Below are 18,454 nucleotides of genomic sequence, written 5' to 3' on the forward strand. Positions count from 1 at the left end.
TGGCAAGTGGCAACCTATTACATTTTGATGATAATATACTTACAGTGTGACAGACATATTATCATATTGAGTAATAAATTATACAACACATAATTACACAACACAGTGACCCTAATTCTCAAATATGATTTCATGCACCCCGGTTCCGGAGACTAATACTAGAACTGAAGCAGTGCCTAAAAATATAAGATACAACACAGCCAAAAAACACACAACTAAGAAAACTCTGACGTCAAAAGGCACAACAAGACCAACAATTGCTACAATAATAACCCCTAGACCAACTCTAACAAGTTGAATATTGAACATTGGAAGCATTTTAAATCCAATGAATGACAGATATGTCATCAAGAGATAAATAATCAAATAAACCCATGCTGCAGTTTGCATAGGTGCAATTTGAGAATTTCACCGGAAACCAGTTAGAAAGTCTTTTGTTCTCCTTCTCCACCTCCTGTTTCAGAAATTATTTATTAGGAAGAATATTTGTCACCAAAATATAATTAAAATACAGTTCAGCTCCACCCAATTAAAATAAAGCTTGCATCGTATGTGTATTCAACTCAACAGAAACTGGCACTTCAAGCATCTAATATTTGTTACTAATCTCCATCCAATAGATATCATGAGTTATGAATAAAAATTCTTGAAAGGATGGACAGTCGTAACAATAGTGTTCTAAAAAAAATAATTCAGATGTCAAGATAAGAAGGAATAAACAGGGCAGAAAAATGAAGTAGTACGTAAAAACATTTACCTTAATTATGTTCCATAGTTGGAGATGACAAGTTTAACCTCTTCTCGGAATATGTGGAAACGCTGAGCCAAAGGACTGGGAGAATGACCTCTGGACAAATTTGTGGTCTAAGAGTTGAGCCGCAGTGTGGGACGATAATCTGGATTAACTTACACTGCATGATGAAATTACGGGCATCTCTTGAAAGAGAATCAGGCATTGGAGGTAGTTCACCTTTTCCAATTCTAAACATTGCGCTGATCTGTTGTCAGAAGAGATTCAGCAAAGCTTGGAAGTCAAAACTAGAAGTAATGCAATGTTTCATATAAATTTTATATAGAGATAGGGATCAAATCATAACTACATAACACTTCAAAAAGTCACATTCGTTTCAGTTTAATCTTGTGTTAATAGCGTGGTAAAAAAAAAAAAAAAACAGTTGAATTATGAGCTTGAAATGGTAATACGATACATACACATTCTATAGGAAATTATGGAACTTGTCCAGTTAACATCTCCAACACAGTGCATCCTAGACTCCATATATCAGCCGGAAGTCCATAACCTTTAACTTCTCCTCTTACAACCTGCATATTACCACAGCAAAGCTTCAACATCACTGCTTAACCTAATAAGAATCATAAAATGAAAAATCATTTTTTGTAGGTGTGTGTCTAGGTGTGTATCCAGCAAGTTCAAGGTTTCTAATCCAACAAACATGTACAAGTACAGCACCATTATCACTAATCATATGTTGCATGCTGGCGCAATGGTAAAACATAGATTTGGCGCTATATTGGTTGAAGGATCGATTCCCTCTGAAGCCCTTTTAACCAAGTGATTGGGCTCAGGTGGTTAATGAGCTCTACCTATGGACAAATGGTTCGGGAGAACCCAAGTGTGATTCCAAGGTGAAACAATTCTTGGCTAGGTTTTACTTACCCCTCGGCCGAACTCCAGATTATTAAGGTCCCCTTGCCCTAGGAACAAGTGGGGTTAACTCCCAAAACACAAATCTAATTTACTAAAATTAATAAAAGATATATGATGAATAAATGGGACATGTGAAAAAGAGAGGCGTAACTATTAGGCCGGCCCAAAAGATGAGCCAATCAAAGCCAAAACACTTCTTGTCATTACAAAGGAGTAAATACAATATTTAGTCGCTGTAATTGAAGGTCTATATCAACCTATTCCTCCCTATTATCAATATCCCAAAATGATCCCTGGAATATCAAAATATCAATCAAGACGTTCCCTCTGTCTGGATCTCCTACACACATGTTTGAAATTTCAAACATCATTTTGGAATATCAATAAAGTGGGAGACTAGGTTGATATAATCCAACAATTTCAGAGACCAAATTGAGAATTTACCCTATTATAAGGTAATACGTTCGCATATGCATATAGATTAAATTGTATTCATTTACATCTTGATGTCCAAGCTACACTAGCGATTTATTGTTTCAGCTTTATAAGTTATAACTAACCCATGATGCTAAAACAATACATAATTCCTTAATCAATTATGTATGGAAGGATTTATTTACATATGAACTGAGGTTCTAGGTCGGAATCCCAATAACTTCAGAGACAATCAAACCAAGCATTTGAATCAGTAGAACATTAAATCTAGTTGTATCTGTATGACAATTTAATTTCATTCAGCAGGCAAAAGAGGAGTATAAACTAAATCTACATGTAACAATTATTGATCCAACCACTTAACTTTTAAATAAACTATTATGAAGTTACAAACAATGTAGTAAACATGTTGAACCATTATTCAATAATTCTCTTTCAAGATAAGATTGAAAGCAAACCTCAGGTGCCATCCAGAATGCTGTTCCCTGGGATGATTTAACATCATTCAGTATAGTTACCTGAAAAACAACAGTCACAGAGTAAAATTAGTAAATGGAAATTATATTTTATGCAATTCTAGGTGGTACAGATTCCATGACGAAAGTCAAAGGTCACCTTTGCCAATCCAAAATCCGCAACTTTGACAGATCCATTTGCATCAACCAATATATTTGCACATTTAATATCCCTTCAATTAGGAGGGTAAATAGTTAGGCCATATTTACAAAAATTGCTTCGTGGCACTACATAACTGGTACAGAAATACAAAAAACAAATACACTAAAGAAATTCTCACACCATAAATCAAAAAGAAATAAAACTGTACCCATTAGAATTTCTGATACTGAAACCTATGTTTCAAGTTAAGAACAAGTTAAAATGATTATCACACTATATATATCATATTATGCTAAGGCTAAATATCATATTTGCTAATGGTTTCAGAAAATATTCAAATTCAACAACTTAAACCTTCAATTAGTCTGATATCAATCAGAAGAACATCTCGTTTTTGTTAAAATTCACATCTAACGAAGTATCAAACACCACAGAAACACAAGTTGTTAAGAAGTTCTTCTGATATTTCCCGGTGTTCCATTCCACAACTCAATAAATAAGACTTTAAAGCCATATTAAAAAAGTTGTACATTACAAAATTAAAATGGTCTTCAAATTAGAAACTGTCAAACCACAATTAACACTAACCACATCAGGCCTACAACATTTATAAATCACGGCATTCTTCATGAAGTGCAGACAAGCTCGCCAATCAGGGCCTAAACTTCAAAAAAGAGAGTTGCATGCATGAAATCCAAATGAATTTGAAATGCCTGAAATGCAAACAATCAATACAGAAAGTTAAACACAAGGTGAAAGCAGAATTAATACCTTGTCTTATGGTAAGTTGGATATCTTGTTGTAAATGAACCCATGGAATAACCTAAAAGGTGTTCAAAGTACTTATGAAATTTAAAACTAAAAAAAAAAAAGAGAATTAGAACTTCTATTTGAAACATATTATATACCTCCAACCACCTATCTTCTTTTGTTTGTTTCCAGCATTGCTCCGACTCGATTCTTCAATGTCATTGTTTTAAAGTCTCAAACTATTACCACAATTGTCATCCTTTTCTGTTGTATAAAGAGGGCATATTCCACACTCTTTCACCATGACATCTGAGTTAACATATGGGATAAAATCACATTTGATGAACTCAAAAGTAAATTTTTGGACATCAAAGAGGCTGTTGTCAATGCTTCCAAAGTGCAATGGATATTTCCATATGAATGTGTGATCTTGGATGAATAACCTATTTCGACCCTTCCAATAGAAATAGTAACTATTGTCATCGATAAGAATAGGAAGATGGTGTCTGCAACCATCAGATTCAAATGTTAATCTGTATGTAAAGCTTTTATTACTTACTTTTGCATCATCCAAATCTACACCACCCAAAACGACAGACAGAGCAAAACCAACAAGCTTATTATTACGTGGCGAATCTAGAGAATCTTTTTTCATTGTTACTAAGTGTCCCTTACAACGATAAGGAAACCAACCAGGAATTGCACTCCCAGGAAAACAAAAGAACACAGACTTATATGCATCCTGGGTGATCCTAAGCTGTGCTTCATCCCCAAAATTACTGCAAGCAGTTTCATCCAGTTCTTGACTATTGGTGAAATGAAATTTGAAGGTATCCTTGTCAGAAACTAATGGAAGTTCCAACCTTGAATTTGGTATCATTCTCCCAATGGCTGGACAATCACACGCCAACAACTTGTTTAGAGATGGCGGAAGTTGTGGGATACATTCAAGCCTTTTGCAATCACTCAAATCAAGTGATTTTAAACTTGAGAGATGAGCTATGCTCTCTGGAAGGCTCACAATATTGCTTTCTTGAAGTGAAAGTTCCCTAAGTGATGACAAACTACCAATGTTATTTGGGATTTCTGTTAAACTGCAACAGCCAGAACAATCAAGCTCAGATAAATAATTTAGATTGACAATACTGTTTGGAAGTGACACCAGCTCAGTGCAGAACTTCAGGCACAAGGTTTGAAGTCCAACCAAATTTTCCAAAGATGACGGCAGTTCCTTAATTGCTGTTTTTGTTAAGTTAATGTGAACAAAATTTCCTGCAGGCTCTAAGATCTCTGGAAAGGTCTTCAACATTAAGCAACCATGCAAATCAAGTTTTGTCAGCTTCAATTTGAAAATACTGCTTGGAAAAGTATCAAGCGATTCACAGTAGGTAATGCTTAACTTGTTAAGTTTGCTGAGACTTCCAATGGAAGATGGAATAATCTCAAGTCTTGAGCAATTGTGCAAGCTCAACTCTTCTAGCCCGACCAAATGGTGTACGGACGACGGCAGTTCAATTATTGCTGTTTCGTCTAAGATGAGCACCGATAAATTTCCCGACATTTCCTCAATTTCTGGGAACGCCTCCAAATTCGAGCAACCACGGAGGAAAAGTCTTTTGAGAAATTTCAATTTGAAAAGGTCAATTGGAAGGCGTTTGAGTGATTGACAATGAGAGAGATCCAACCAGCAAAGCTCGTTGAGACTTGGAAATAATGAGGGTGAACCTTCTCTCAACTCTTCAAAGCATAGTAATTGTATATTATCCTTTGGTTCTTTGTTTGACTCAGCATAATCCAGGGGATCAAAAGGATCCAAGAAACGTCTTGGTTCGTCTACTAATTTGATCTCGGAATGCGGTCTTGCACAACGTCCTCGGGGTCTTCTAGTAATTCCTTGAACACTGACTGAAAACTTGTCAAGACTGCTACAACCATGGAGTACTATTAATCCGGAATTTGTCCGGAAAATATTACTAGGAATGTGTACACTCTTAAGGGTAATACAACCATTTAACCATAAACACTTGAGCTTGGACAGGAAACTAGAAGAGTAGACTTTACTCAACTTTGTGCAATGACTAAGAACTACTTCTTCAATATTTGGGCATTGACTGAGGTCTGGTATTTTATCCAGGTTTGCAGAACCACGAAGGTCAAGTGTTTTCAAATTCGGTAAATCCTGGAAACAATAAATAAATGACCAAAGTAACATAAATAAAAGTTTGTAAACTTGAACTAGTTTATTTGATAAATAATTGAACACTTACAACTCAACTATTCAAATACTTAATCATTTTATTTAATCTAATGAAGAAAGTGAGTGATATTATTGAGTCATCACCCTAGAATCCAGCATGAAACATTACAAGTTTTTTGAACTTTTTATTATGTTTTTAAACATATCTACAAAAAAATCATTTCACACACATAATAAATTAAATGCGCTACTGGTAAAGTTGTTGTCATGTGACTGTAAGGTCACGGGTTCAAGTCTGGAAACAGCCTCTTGTGTAAAAACAGGGTAAGGCTGCGTACAATACACCAAATGGTGGGACCCCTTCCCGGACCCTGCGTATGCGGGAGCTTCGATGCACCGGGTTGCCCTTTTTTAATAAATTAAATGCGCTAAATTATGTCTTCAATTTTCATCATTTGTGTATGTGTGCCCAACTTTTGTATATGTAAAACTTGCTCTTGAATCCTACTCTAATAAGATTATAGAACCAACTGGAATATTAACTGATAATAGGGAAGAAGAATTTGCTTTCGTTACAAACAATGGCAACACATCGAGCTCTGCCTACCTCCCCAATGGCAAAAGCCCTGTTCCTCTCAAATGACAATGATGCCGTCTCTAATCCCTTCTCCCTATTTATAGGCAGAGTGTCTTATTTGACCTAACTATCTCTTAACACACCCACTAACTAACCCATTATCTAATGAACTAACTAGTAACAACTTCTTAACTAGCAATAACAGACATATCATAAGATCAAGAGACTTTCTATTAGTTCAACACAGAAACAGAACATAAAGCAAATACCTGTTCTTCCTCCCATAGTTGTTCAAGATGGCTATGAGGCATATCAAGTTTAACTAGATTTTTGGGGCAAAATTCCAGTGGCAGTGATTTTTGAGGGAAGCTATCCCAACGAAGAAACTTTAAATCATCCGGAAGATTTTTAAGAAATTTAGGAAGAATCACATTTGAGTCTTTCGAAAAGCCATACGGCTTATAGAACTGTATCATTCTAAGATTATCCATCTTTTTGAATGTTTCAGGATGTAATTGAACCTTTTCTATCTCGCACATGTTCAGGAATATACATTGGATTGCATCCGTCCCCTAAAAGTATATGCAACGGAATTAGAGACAAATAAAAACTGAAAAAAGTGGTTACAAGACTTCGCAGTCTGCAAGAAAATAAGTATATGATATTTGTACAAAAGAATATACCTTATTCTTTTTAAAACTTTATAAATGTCATCATGCTTCCATAATCGACTATGTTTTCCAGGATCATTGACACATTGTTGACGAACAATTTCATGTCCCATTTCCTGTATTAGATCGTGCATCATAATTCTACCTTCCGAAATAGATATAAGGCACCTATCTTTGAGAACATCCATTCCAATATGAGCAGAGAAACCACAACTATCCAGTGTTTGTGTTACAACATTTTCCAAATGTCCTCTATAGAAACAAGCTATGTCAAGAAATATGTCCCTCTCTTCTTCATCCAGCCCATCATAACTTAATTTCAACACTTTGAAAATGTCATGCTTGCCTGACTTTTTCAGCTTTTTTAATTGACTTTCCCATACTTCCTTTGTTCTACCATAAAGAGAAGAGCCTAAAACTTTGAGAGCTAATGGAACCCCTTCAGCATAATTTAATATCTTCTCTGTGAAGCCTGCATAATCTTCTATGGGATTGTTTTGTTTAAAGGCCTTTAAACAAAAAAGACGCAGCGATTCTTGAAAATTCATCCCCTTGACTTCATGTATTCCATCAGCATCGACATGTATTCCATCAGCATCGACATTTTTCAGTACCTGCTTGTCTCTAGTAGTCACAATGATTCTACTGCCCTCCCCAAAACTACTACACCTTCCAATTAAATCATTAAGTTGATCAGAATTGGTCACATCATCAAGAACGAGGAGAACCTTTGTCCTTTTGAGCCTTTGATGACTTAATCTAGAGGGTGTGTGGTTTTCTCCTAGAAGCTCTGATATATATTTGCTTCGTATATGGTTTAGTCCAAATCTCTCTATTTCTTGTTGAACGTTTAGGACGATGCTGCCGGAACTGAATTGATTTGCCAGTTTGTCATATATTGCTGTAGCAATTGTTGTTTTTCCTATGCCTCCCATACCCCAAATTCCTACCATTCGAACGGACTCGACTCAAGGTGCAACATGGATTGGATTTGTTCAATATGCTTGTCAATTCCAATCATTCCTTGATAATCGCTTACGAAAGAGTGATTCAAATTCAATTTTCTTGAAATATCTCTCACAATTTCTTCAACAAGCGTGTGTTCTGGTCTGGCACATGATAAAAAAACCAAAGCTTTAGTCTTCAAACTATAAAAACTAGCCTAAAGAAGTTAATAAGAAAAACATAAGTCGCATCTTGGTTCAATTTTATTCAGTTTGACTTTGTAAAATGAAGATCTTATCCAAGTATTACTAAACTACAACCTCATATGCAAAACAGCTTATTACAATATATTTTTAAAAAACAGCTTATTCAAACAGCTTAATTATGCAAAAGAGCTTATTATGATCTCATTTAAAAACAACAGCTTATTCAAAACAACTTATTAGGATCTCTTTTTTAAAAAAACAACTTATTCGAAAAAACTTATTTATGCAAAACAGCTCATTACGATCTCATTTTTAAAAACAGCTTATTCTAAACAGTTTATTTATGCAAAATTAGCTTATTCAAAACAGCTTATTAGGATCTCTTTCTTAAAAAACAACTTATTCGAAACTGCTTATTTATGCAAAACAGCTTATTAGATCTCTTTTAAAAGATAGTGGATTGTAATGGACTAATAGATCTTTTTTAATTCATCCATTAGAATCCAGATCCACATCCATCTAATCCATCCATTTTGCCACCCTAGTGTTAAATACAACGGAAATAGCAAATGAAAATGTTTATTAATGAATGGTAAGACAATGTAATTATTAAATTGTAAAATAGTGACCTGGTTACTTGTGAGTCCCAGCCAGAGAGAGCAGCTATTTGGGTTAGAGCTTTCTTCCATGCATTCACTTGATCATCCTTAAATCTACGTTGGTGCTTAACAAAAGCTTCTGCATAACTCTTTCTTTGATGTCTAACATCTGATGGAGCCACCTTATAGAAGACCGGTATAACATGCCTTCCATATCTTTCTCTGCATTCGAGTATCTTTGTGAGTTCATCCAAACACCAAGTGGAAGAAGCGTAGTTCTCAGACAAAACAACAACATAAATCATTGATTCTTCGATTGCTCTGTCTAGTGTCGGTGAAATCTCGTCGCCTCTGCAGAGTCTGTCATCTATGAATGTATGAATCTTGTTCGTTTGCAGCTCAGCGTGAAGATGACTGATGAAATTGTTACGCGTGTCCTCTCCTCGAAAGCTCAAGAACACATCATACTTAGGAGGAGAAGTTTGAGAAGAAGAAGCCATGGTTCTGAAAATGTATGGTTCCAACCGTAGTATGTTACACAAGCAGGGATTTGGATCCTCCCCTTCCAAGAGAAGAGAATTGTTGTATCTATCAAGAGAAAGAAAAAAATATAAAATAAAAAATCAAGAGAGAATATCAAAAGATGGATAAAAATGAATTGTGCAAGGACAATGAGAGAATAAGGGGAAGGAAGGAGAAACACACGTGATAAATGAGAAGTAGCTCCTTTCAAAAAAAAAAAATGAGAAGTAGCTTTACACGTTGGCAAACAAGCAGATGGCCATGAATGATATCGAATCAGTAAAAGTAAAGTGCAGCATGTACCAAAAAAGAAAAAAGAAAAGTAACACCCAACAGAGATAGATAGCCACTCATATGGGATTTAAAAAAAGGGAGATGATGCTCTTGAGGCATTTGTTTAAAAGTTTAAAGTGGATTTTTTTAAAAAAAATTGTGCATTTAAAACATTAAAATAACAAAAAGTATATTTTTCTACTTTTTTTTAAGGAATATATTTTTCTACTTAAAATTTATTAGTTATTTTATTTTTGAATTCTTAACAATTGTTCTATTACACTTGTTAGCATAACCTTTTTCTTTGTCCCCCTCACACTATTACTTCTTTCTTTATATCTCTAGAGCATTTCTCCCATCTCATCTCTCAATTTCTCTTCCGCAATTTAGTTCTCTATCTCCTCCCCTCTCCTCCCCTTCAGGATAATTTAGCAATGCTTTCCATGGTCAGCTGTCGAATGTAGTTTTTTCTTTGAAGAATTGTCAGAGACAACATCAAAGGGTCAAAACATGAACGAACAAAAAGAAACCAAGTTGAAAATGAGAACAAGTTTGGGAATAAAAATATACACTGATAATTTCCTGCTAACAAAAGAACATGTACAAAAATAGCAACAGAAGTGTCCAGTTTCTGCTCCTATTGCTCCCAGAAGTTTAGCCTACAAATTGGTAGAAGACTCTGGCAAGTGGCAACCTATTACATTTTGATACTTACAGCGTGCTTTGACAGACATATTATCATTGAGTAATAAATAAATTATACAACACATAATTACACAATACAGTGACCCTAATTCTCAAATATGATTTCATGCACCCCGGTTCCGGAGACTAATACTAGAACTGAAGCAGTGCCTAAAAATATAAGATACAACACAACCAAAAAACACACAACTAAGAAAACTCTGACGTCAAAAGGCACAACAAGACCAACAATTGCTACAATAATAACCCCTAGACCAACTCTAACAAGTTGAATATTGAACATTGGAAGCATTTTAAATCCAATGAATGACAGATATGTCATCAAGAGATAAATAATCAAATAAACCCATGCTGCAGTTTGCATAGGTGCAATTTGAGAATTTCACCGGAAACCAGTTAGAAAGTCTTTTGTTCTCCTTCTCCACCTCCTGTTTCAGAAATTATTTATTAGGAAGAATATTTGTCACCAAAATATAATTAAAATACAGTTCAGCTCCACCCAATTAAAATAAAGCGTGCATCGTATGTGTATTCAACTCAAAAGAAACTGGCACTTCATGCATCTAATATTTGTTACTAATCTCCATCCAATAGATATCATGAGTTATGAATAAAAATTCTTGAAAGGATGGACAGTCGTAACAATAGTGTTCTAAAAAAACATTAATAATTCAGATGTCTTGATAAGAAGGTATAAACAGGGGAAAAAATTAGGTAGTACCTAAAAATATTTACCTTAATTATGTTCCATAGTTGGAGATGACAAGTTTAACCTCTTCTTGGAATATGTGGAGACGCTGAGCCAGAGGACTGGGAGAATGACCTCTGGACAAATTTGTGGTCTAAGAGTTGAGCCGCAGTGGGACGATCATCTGGATTAACTTTAAGACACTGCAGAATAAAATCGCGTGCATCTCTTGAAAGAGTATCAGGCACTGGAGGTAGTTCACCTTTTCCAATTCTAAACATTGCGCTGATCTGTTGTCATAAGAGATTCAACAAAGCTTGGAAATCAAAACTAGCAGTAATGCAATGTTCCATATAAGTTTTATAGAGAGAGATAGGGATCAAATCATAGCCACGTAACACTTCAAAAAGGCACTTAAGTTTAATCTCATGTTAATAGCGTGGTAAAAAGAAGAAACAGTTGGATTGAAATGGTAATATGATACATACACATTCCATAGGAGAGTACGGAATTTTCCCAGTTAACATCTCCAACACAGTGCATCCAAGACTCCATATATCAGCCGGAAGTCCATAACCTTTAACTTTTCCTCTTACAACCTGCACATTAATTACAACAGCAAAGCTTCAGAATCACAACCAAATAAGAATCGTAAAATGAAACATCTTTTTTTGTAGGTGTGTATCTAAGGGGAGGGGGTCGCTAAGGTGGCTGACGAAGTCCAGCAAGTTCAAGGTTTCTAATCCAACAAATATATGTACAAGTACAACACCATTATCACTAATCATATGTTGCATGCTGACACAGTGGTAAAACATATATTTGGCTGCTTATTGGTTGAGGGATTGACTCCCTCTGAAGCCTTTTTAACCAAGTGATTGGTCTCAAGTGGTTAATGAGCTCTCCCTGAGAACGAATAGTTCGGGAGAACCCCGAGTGTGATCCTGGGTGAAACAATTCTTGGCTAGGCATTACTTACCTCCCGGCCGAACTCTGGATTACCAAGGCCCTCTCCCCTCTGGATTACTTAAAGATATATGATGAATAAATGGGACATGTGAAAAAGATAGAGGTGTAAGTGTAACTATTAGGCCGATCCAAAAGATGAACCCATTAAAGCCAAAACACTTTTTGTCATTATAAAGGAAATACACAATTTAGTCGCTGTAATTGTATAACTATATCAACCTAGTCCCAATAACTTCAGAGACAATCAAAGCAAGCATTTGAACCAGTAGAACGTTAAATCTAACTGTATCTTTATGAAAATTTAATTTCATTCAGCAGGCAAAAGAAGAAGACCATTATTATCCAACCACTTATTGAATATGTTGAACCATCATTTATTCAATAATAATTCTCTTTCAAAGATTGAAAACAAACCTCTGGTGCCATCCAGAATGCTGTTCCTTGGCATGATTTAACATCATTCAGTTTAATTGCCTGAAAAACAACAACCACAAAGTAAAATTAGTAAATGGAAATTATATTTTATGCAACTGAAGGAAGTACAGATTCCGCGACTGAAGTTAAAGTTAGACAGAAACTGAAGCAGAGTAGAAAGGTCACCTTTGCCAATCCAAAATCTGCAACCTTGACAGACCCATTTGCATCAACCAATATATTTGCACATTTAATATCCCTTTAATTACGAGGGAAAATAGTTAGGTCATATTCACAAATATTACTTCGTGGCACTACATAACTGTTACAGAAATACAGAAAACAAATATGCTAAAGAAACTATGACACCATAAACAAAAAATAAAAAAAATTGTACCAATTAGAATTTCTGATACTGAAACCCTTATGTGACATAGCTGTTTCTATAGTTTCAAGTTCCAAGAAAGAGTTGAAATGATTCTTATGCTCTACATCTGAAGCTTTTATACTAAGTTGTTTCTAAGGCTAAAATCTAAATATCATATCTGCTTATGGTTTCGGAAAATATTCAAATTCAACGTCTTTAACCTCAAATTAGTCTGATATCAATGAGAAGGACATCTCTTTTCTGTGAAAATTCACATCCAACAAGGTATCAAATGCCGCGAAAACACAAGTTGTTTAGGAACCCAGGGAAGAGAAATGTGAAATTGATAGAAACAATCACCAAGGATTCCCCCTACATCAGAGCCTTTGCACAGTTCACACATTGGAATTACTGAATGCTTCTCATCTCTCTAGGTCCTTTTATTCTAAACCTTTCTGCCTAACTACCCATCCCCATGATAGATTTCAACTACAACAAACAAGACAGATATCCAACTGTATAATTCACTCTAATCTAACCCCGTACTCATTTATTCTTCTAGGCCCTGTCACAACAAGCCATTATCAAAGGTTATATTTACACTTGAGACAAGAAGAGAACAGGAAGTACAATAATTGGATGATAAATCCTTTTATCCCAATAATAATTTTCTCTTTTCCACTCCCCTTTCCTATATTGCCCTATATATGGAACCATTCACGGTCCTCAGGAATATGTAAAACACATCCCGAACTATGAAAATGAAGGGATGTTCTAAATAACCAATTAACAACAAGGAAAAGAAACACTACTATTACAAAGTCATTTTAAAACAATATTTATATTTCAATTATGTGACAGCAAGTGGAAGTTTCTTTCATGCAATGAAAGCAAGAATATAGGCATGCCAGAATACAAGGATTCATCTCTTTCCTATACCTCAAAGGATAGCAAAATAAATAAATAAATTTAGGGATCACCTGTGAACAATATTTCGATCATGAAGATATTTCAAACCATGCAGAATCTGTCTCGTATAAGCAGATACTTGGGAATCTCGAAGTTTATACCTCCGGTATAGGCTTAAAAGGGAACCTTTGGTTACAAACTCGATAAAGATATATAGATTTGATTCATCCTGCAATAAACAAGCAGAATGTAAATTATAAACTACAGTTCAAGATAGTAATTATAGGATGCAATGACAAGCTGACAACAACAATAAATGGCTGTTAGAAGATAATCTTGTTTATAGCTGACAAAATACTGCAGCGTAACTAAAGAAAATAATTGAAGGAATTGTATGGTATCCATCCAATTGTCTTAACATGCAACCTGAAATATAACGTGAGTTCTACTTTATATGCTAAAAGTTATATTCGAAACCAGTTCCTAGCTTCCTAGTATGACAAGAAAAGGTGAAGTTAGCAATACATTGAAAGCATCTAGTACAGATTCGGCTACAACTTTTCCAATACATTGAAAGCATCTAGTAAAAGGACATGTTACATTTTTCATAAATTTGAAATGTGTTGTGCTGCACAATTACCTCTTGATTATTTTCCTTTATTATTTGATATTATTTGGCATAGATTAATGTTTTCTTAATGTCTGTCATTTAGAACAGATACATTCCCAGTAATTCTAAGCTATCATTTATTAGGATTGTAAATAGACTTGTCTGTATAGTGTAAAATCAATCAAGTATCATTTCATGTTTAGTGAATACTAGTCAGAAAACTATCCTTCAATCTCTTTCGAGTCGATGGAAGCTGTCAATCTGTCACAAACAACTACCAAAAAAGATTAAACCATTAGGCCATGAGAGATGCACAGGCCCGCACCAAGCACAGGCCCGCACCAATATAAATTTTATATTTCATCTAAAAGAATAGGGGCAAAAAAATTGAAGATGTCATGAACCAACAACTCTGTAAAGCCAAAGTTGATCAATGAAAGCACATGAATAGCAATATATGTAACCGATTCTTTCACCATGGGCTCAAATGAAAATGACCATAAAAGGAAAAGGAGAAGACAAGAGATAACAAGAAAAGTACCATTTCGGTGCCAATGTATCGAACAATATTCTCATGTTCAAACTGACTCAGAAGTGCAATTTCCTGAGAGGAGGTAGTAGTAAAGTGAGAAAAGAAATAGATGAAAAAATAATGAGAACGTAAATGGATGAAAAGATATTGCACAAGACAGTAAAGTATTTATAAGAAAACCTTTATCGTTATAAAAGGATTTCGATTAATGGAAAATTGAAGTATACAATAATTATGAAGCAATAGAAAGAGAAAGCATGTCTTACGTGCTCCAGTTGAACGACACTTTGCTTTCCCTGACTCCCTTGATCAAGCAGTGAAACTTGTTTTACAGCAAAAAAGAATCCATCTCTACAATGGTAAACAGAAAGGGAATAGAATCGGTAGTTAGCAACTTACCTAACAGTTATAAACATCAAATTCTGTAAATGGCTATTTATTTAGGGCTTTGTTCCTGAGCATAGTAGCAAAAGTGAAACAAACCCAAAAGATGAAGCATGCTGAATAGAAGATATTGGACGATAATTTCACCAAGAACAACTTAATTTCACCAATAAATTATGAGAAAAACAAGATTACTTGTATAATGCTAATAATTCACATTAATTTTCCAAATATGACGAGCAACAGAACAAATACGTAGTGGCATTTGAAAAACAAATTTTAGCAGTCTTGCGGCAAGAATAAATGTATTTTTTTCTCTTCCTGTAAATTGACAGTTTGTGCCTCTGTGGCTAGACTATGTATTTTTATACTCTCGCCACAGAGGGAAAAACTATCAGTTTATAGAAACCCAAATGAAGAGGCTGAATAATAGAGGAAAACCCAGACTTTAAAGAGCTATCAAAGGTTAAAAATAATCTAGAATATTTGCCCAAGAGAAAAAGAAGAAAAAAAAACAGCAAGGTAAGGCATTTCAAAACCGTGGTTTTCATATAGCGCCAAAATGGACAGCCTAGAAGAGAAAAAAGGAATCATTCTGACAGATGCAACAAAGGGGTGCCAACATCAAACTATTTTTCAGCAATTGACCAAAAACACAAAAGGGTTCTAGAGCTCTTTTGCTCATGTTTGGTAAAATATTTGCACTAATTTAATAGGAAAGGATACGAATACATTGACATTACATGGCAGCCAAGAGCAATTTTCTACTTGGCAAGACTTAATAGGTTCCCTAACTTGGAGCAATGGCCAAGTAAATAAAAAGTAGAAAGATTTTATTAGAAAAACAGTTTAGTAAATCACTAATGTATAAATTTTTATAAACACCTAAAATATCGTAGAGAGCCAAAATTGATTCAAGATTTTCCTCCCCTTCTTTTCCAAAAAGATAACTGAGCAATAAAAGTTTAAATCATTTTCTCCCTCAATTTCACTCCGCTAAACACTCTACCTAATGCAGACCCCTTTTATTTTATCTTCAAATGTTTGTATTGGCGGTGAGTTTAACAATCAAAATGTGCCCCTATCTCCTGGCTACACTTTTGAACTTTAATAATTAATATAAACCAAGTACCACTGGCACTGTCGCCATAATTTATCAAATTCACCGTCATTCCAAACTAATCTTTCCAACCTTCATTAACTACTTCCCCATACATAGTAACATATATACTACCAAACTACAAAATATGATGGGAAATGCTAACGAGTGCCCCCCGGCATTTTTAAGGATTTTAAAAGGTAAGTTTTTAAGAAAGTCTATGTAATTACTTAATTTAGAATGCTTAAAATTGTGCTCCCGATGCACTCGTTATCAAGACTCAAATTCAATTAACAGGCTATCAATAGAAACAACACTTACTCAGAAATTCCTTCATATACAGTTCCAAACGAACCACGACCCAAAAGCTCGCCCTTTTGCCAACTCCCGGGAGTAATAAAAGGCTTCAATCTCACATTAGGAGATATACTATTCGACCTAGTATCCGTCGTCGTGCTAGATGAATCATCTTCTTGTGAAGTAGTGAACGAACACGACCTCGAAAACTCGCCAATAATGTCACCATTTTCCTCTTCTTCTACCTTCAATTCCAATTCACCAGCTTCCTCTTTTTCTTCTACTTCATCTACCTTCTCTTCCTCTTCTTCTTCTTCTTCTCTCTCTTTTCCTTCGCCTTCCGGAGCAAAATCCCTTAGAATATCCCACGTGGAACACGTGTCATCCACAACAGAAACCCGAACCCCTGGCGGCGGCTTAAGCATCGGCGGTCTAATTCCTTTAATACCACCGCTGCCGGTTGAACAATTACTTGTCTCATCAAAACCCCTAACCGGAACCCTAATTTCACCGCCGGTGCAGCAACCACTACTCTCCGCCGGAGAATCTCTAATTGAAACATTAACTTCTCCACCACTACTCTCCGCCGGAGAATCTCTAATTGAAACATTAACTTCTCCACCACTACTCTCCGCCGGAGAATCTCTAACCAAAACTCTATCAACACAATCAACTACTCCAACTTGATCAATTTCACCGCTCGTCTTCGTTTCATCAAATTCCGAAACATTCAACCGCGGCAAAACATCCGAAGAAGACCGAAACTTCATCGCCTCCCAAGCCGCCGCCGGAATCGAGAAATCCTCCGGTCCATTCAACCCTAAACTCCGACAAATAATATCAAATTCTCCGTCAACACCTTCAACTCTAAAGCTTTTCCGATCATGAAAATCCATCGATCGAGTACAAAGAATCGACGCCGACGACGACGCCGACTCGGAAGATTCCGGCGACGACGAAGACGGTTGAGCATCGTAGTTGAAATTCTTCACCGCATTACGACGTTGTAGCTTGGGTTGTTTCTTCTTCTTGGAGTTCATTTCCGTAGTTGATTTGTTTCTATAACCGAAAATTCGTGGTAAGTGATTCATTTAAAGGTGATAAGTCCATTTAAAAAGCGCTGGCTGCTACCGCGCTTTTGAAAATAAGCACTTTTAGAAATGGTTTAAGAGACTGGGAAATTAAAAATGGAAGTCAGACTAAGTTGGAGATGGTAAACGATTTTGTTTAAAGGAGAGAGAAAAATCTTATCAAAGAAAGGAGGAAAGGAAAGGATACAAAAAACGCGGTACCACGTTGACTGCTTATGTGGAGCTTTGTACTTTTTCCTTCTTACATTTTTCTATGTCCACGCGCATAAATATATTTTGTAGGCAAAATCATCTTTAAAAAAATAAAAAAAAGAGTTTAATTGTAGTGCTCTGACGATTGTAAAGTTCACTTTACACGGCCATCCAATAAAATTCAGCCACATCATATCTCTTTAATTGAATTTAAATTAATTCTAGAAACAAGTAATTGTGCATGTCGTGCGAAATGCAAACCATCCTCTACCGAATTTCATGACAACCGACGACGCACTACAATCATGGCGTCCTTCACGGAGAGATGTGAGACTTTGGAATTGGTTGATATTATTGAGGTACTTGTTAGTTGTTACATGACGAGCATCAACATGCTTGTATTAGATATCGGGGGATATCAATTTCAAAGTATGATGTGTGGGAAAGAAAACGGTGGGTCTTCTACTATACTTGTTCCAATGACGTCAATATCAACCACCATCTTATTTTATCTGTTTCAAGCAATCAACCGCTCCTTCAACTACTTGGCCTTTTGTTCCTCAATTACCTACGGTGCTTTAAAAACGGCGTCATTTTCCGTCAAGCGCCAAGAACGATCATGGAGGCTGCATTGAAGAGATGAAAATGCTACAACGAGAGAAGAGGAACAAGCGAGCAAGAGAACCGAGAAGTGAGAAACGTGGTTTTCGAATTAATTAATTCAATTCAATTAAC

At 35.6% G+C, this 18,454-nt stretch overlaps 1 protein-coding gene and 1 pseudogene across 3 annotated transcripts; both read right to left on the reverse strand.

Annotated features, from left to right (window-relative positions):
- LOC146922507 (disease resistance protein RPV1-like) lies at positions 1 to 9,303 on the reverse strand (annotated as a pseudogene). Its single transcript, XR_015012490.1, has 9 exons — positions 8,698 to 9,303; positions 6,930 to 8,026; positions 3,631 to 5,202; positions 3,311 to 3,435; positions 2,720 to 2,792; positions 2,563 to 2,622; positions 1,213 to 1,323; positions 758 to 998; positions 1 to 454 (listed from the first exon to the last, which is right to left on the reverse strand). The product of XR_015012490.1 is annotated as a disease resistance protein RPV1-like (transcript).
- A 710-nt stretch (positions 9,304 to 10,013) lies between these two features.
- On the reverse strand, positions 10,014 to 17,637 carry LOC146922508 (mitogen-activated protein kinase kinase kinase 1-like). 2 transcript variants are annotated; one of them, XM_085715401.1, is made up of 9 exons: positions 16,461 to 17,637; positions 14,923 to 15,007; positions 14,666 to 14,728; positions 13,586 to 13,743; positions 12,425 to 12,497; positions 12,239 to 12,298; positions 11,344 to 11,454; positions 10,903 to 11,145; positions 10,014 to 10,592 (listed from the first exon to the last, which is right to left on the reverse strand). In XM_085715401.1, exons 1-8 carry the CDS (start codon positions 17,525 to 17,527, stop codon positions 10,936 to 10,938), a joined length of 1,827 nt encoding a protein of 608 aa, XP_085571527.1. In that variant the 5' UTR covers positions 17,528 to 17,637; the 3' UTR covers positions 10,014 to 10,592; positions 10,903 to 10,935. The 2 variants fall into 2 exon arrangements, with proteins under 2 accessions (XP_085571527.1, XP_085571525.1); XM_085715399.1 differs by having other exon boundaries at positions 10,014 to 10,595.
- Positions 17,638 to 18,454: the final 817 nt, after the last annotated feature.

The sequence above is a fragment of the Medicago sativa genome, chromosome 5, assembly GCF_051527215.1.
Source record: "Medicago sativa cultivar Bolivia chromosome 5, Bolivia_mono, whole genome shotgun sequence".
Taxonomy (NCBI): Eukaryota; Viridiplantae; Streptophyta; class Magnoliopsida; order Fabales; family Fabaceae; genus Medicago; species Medicago sativa.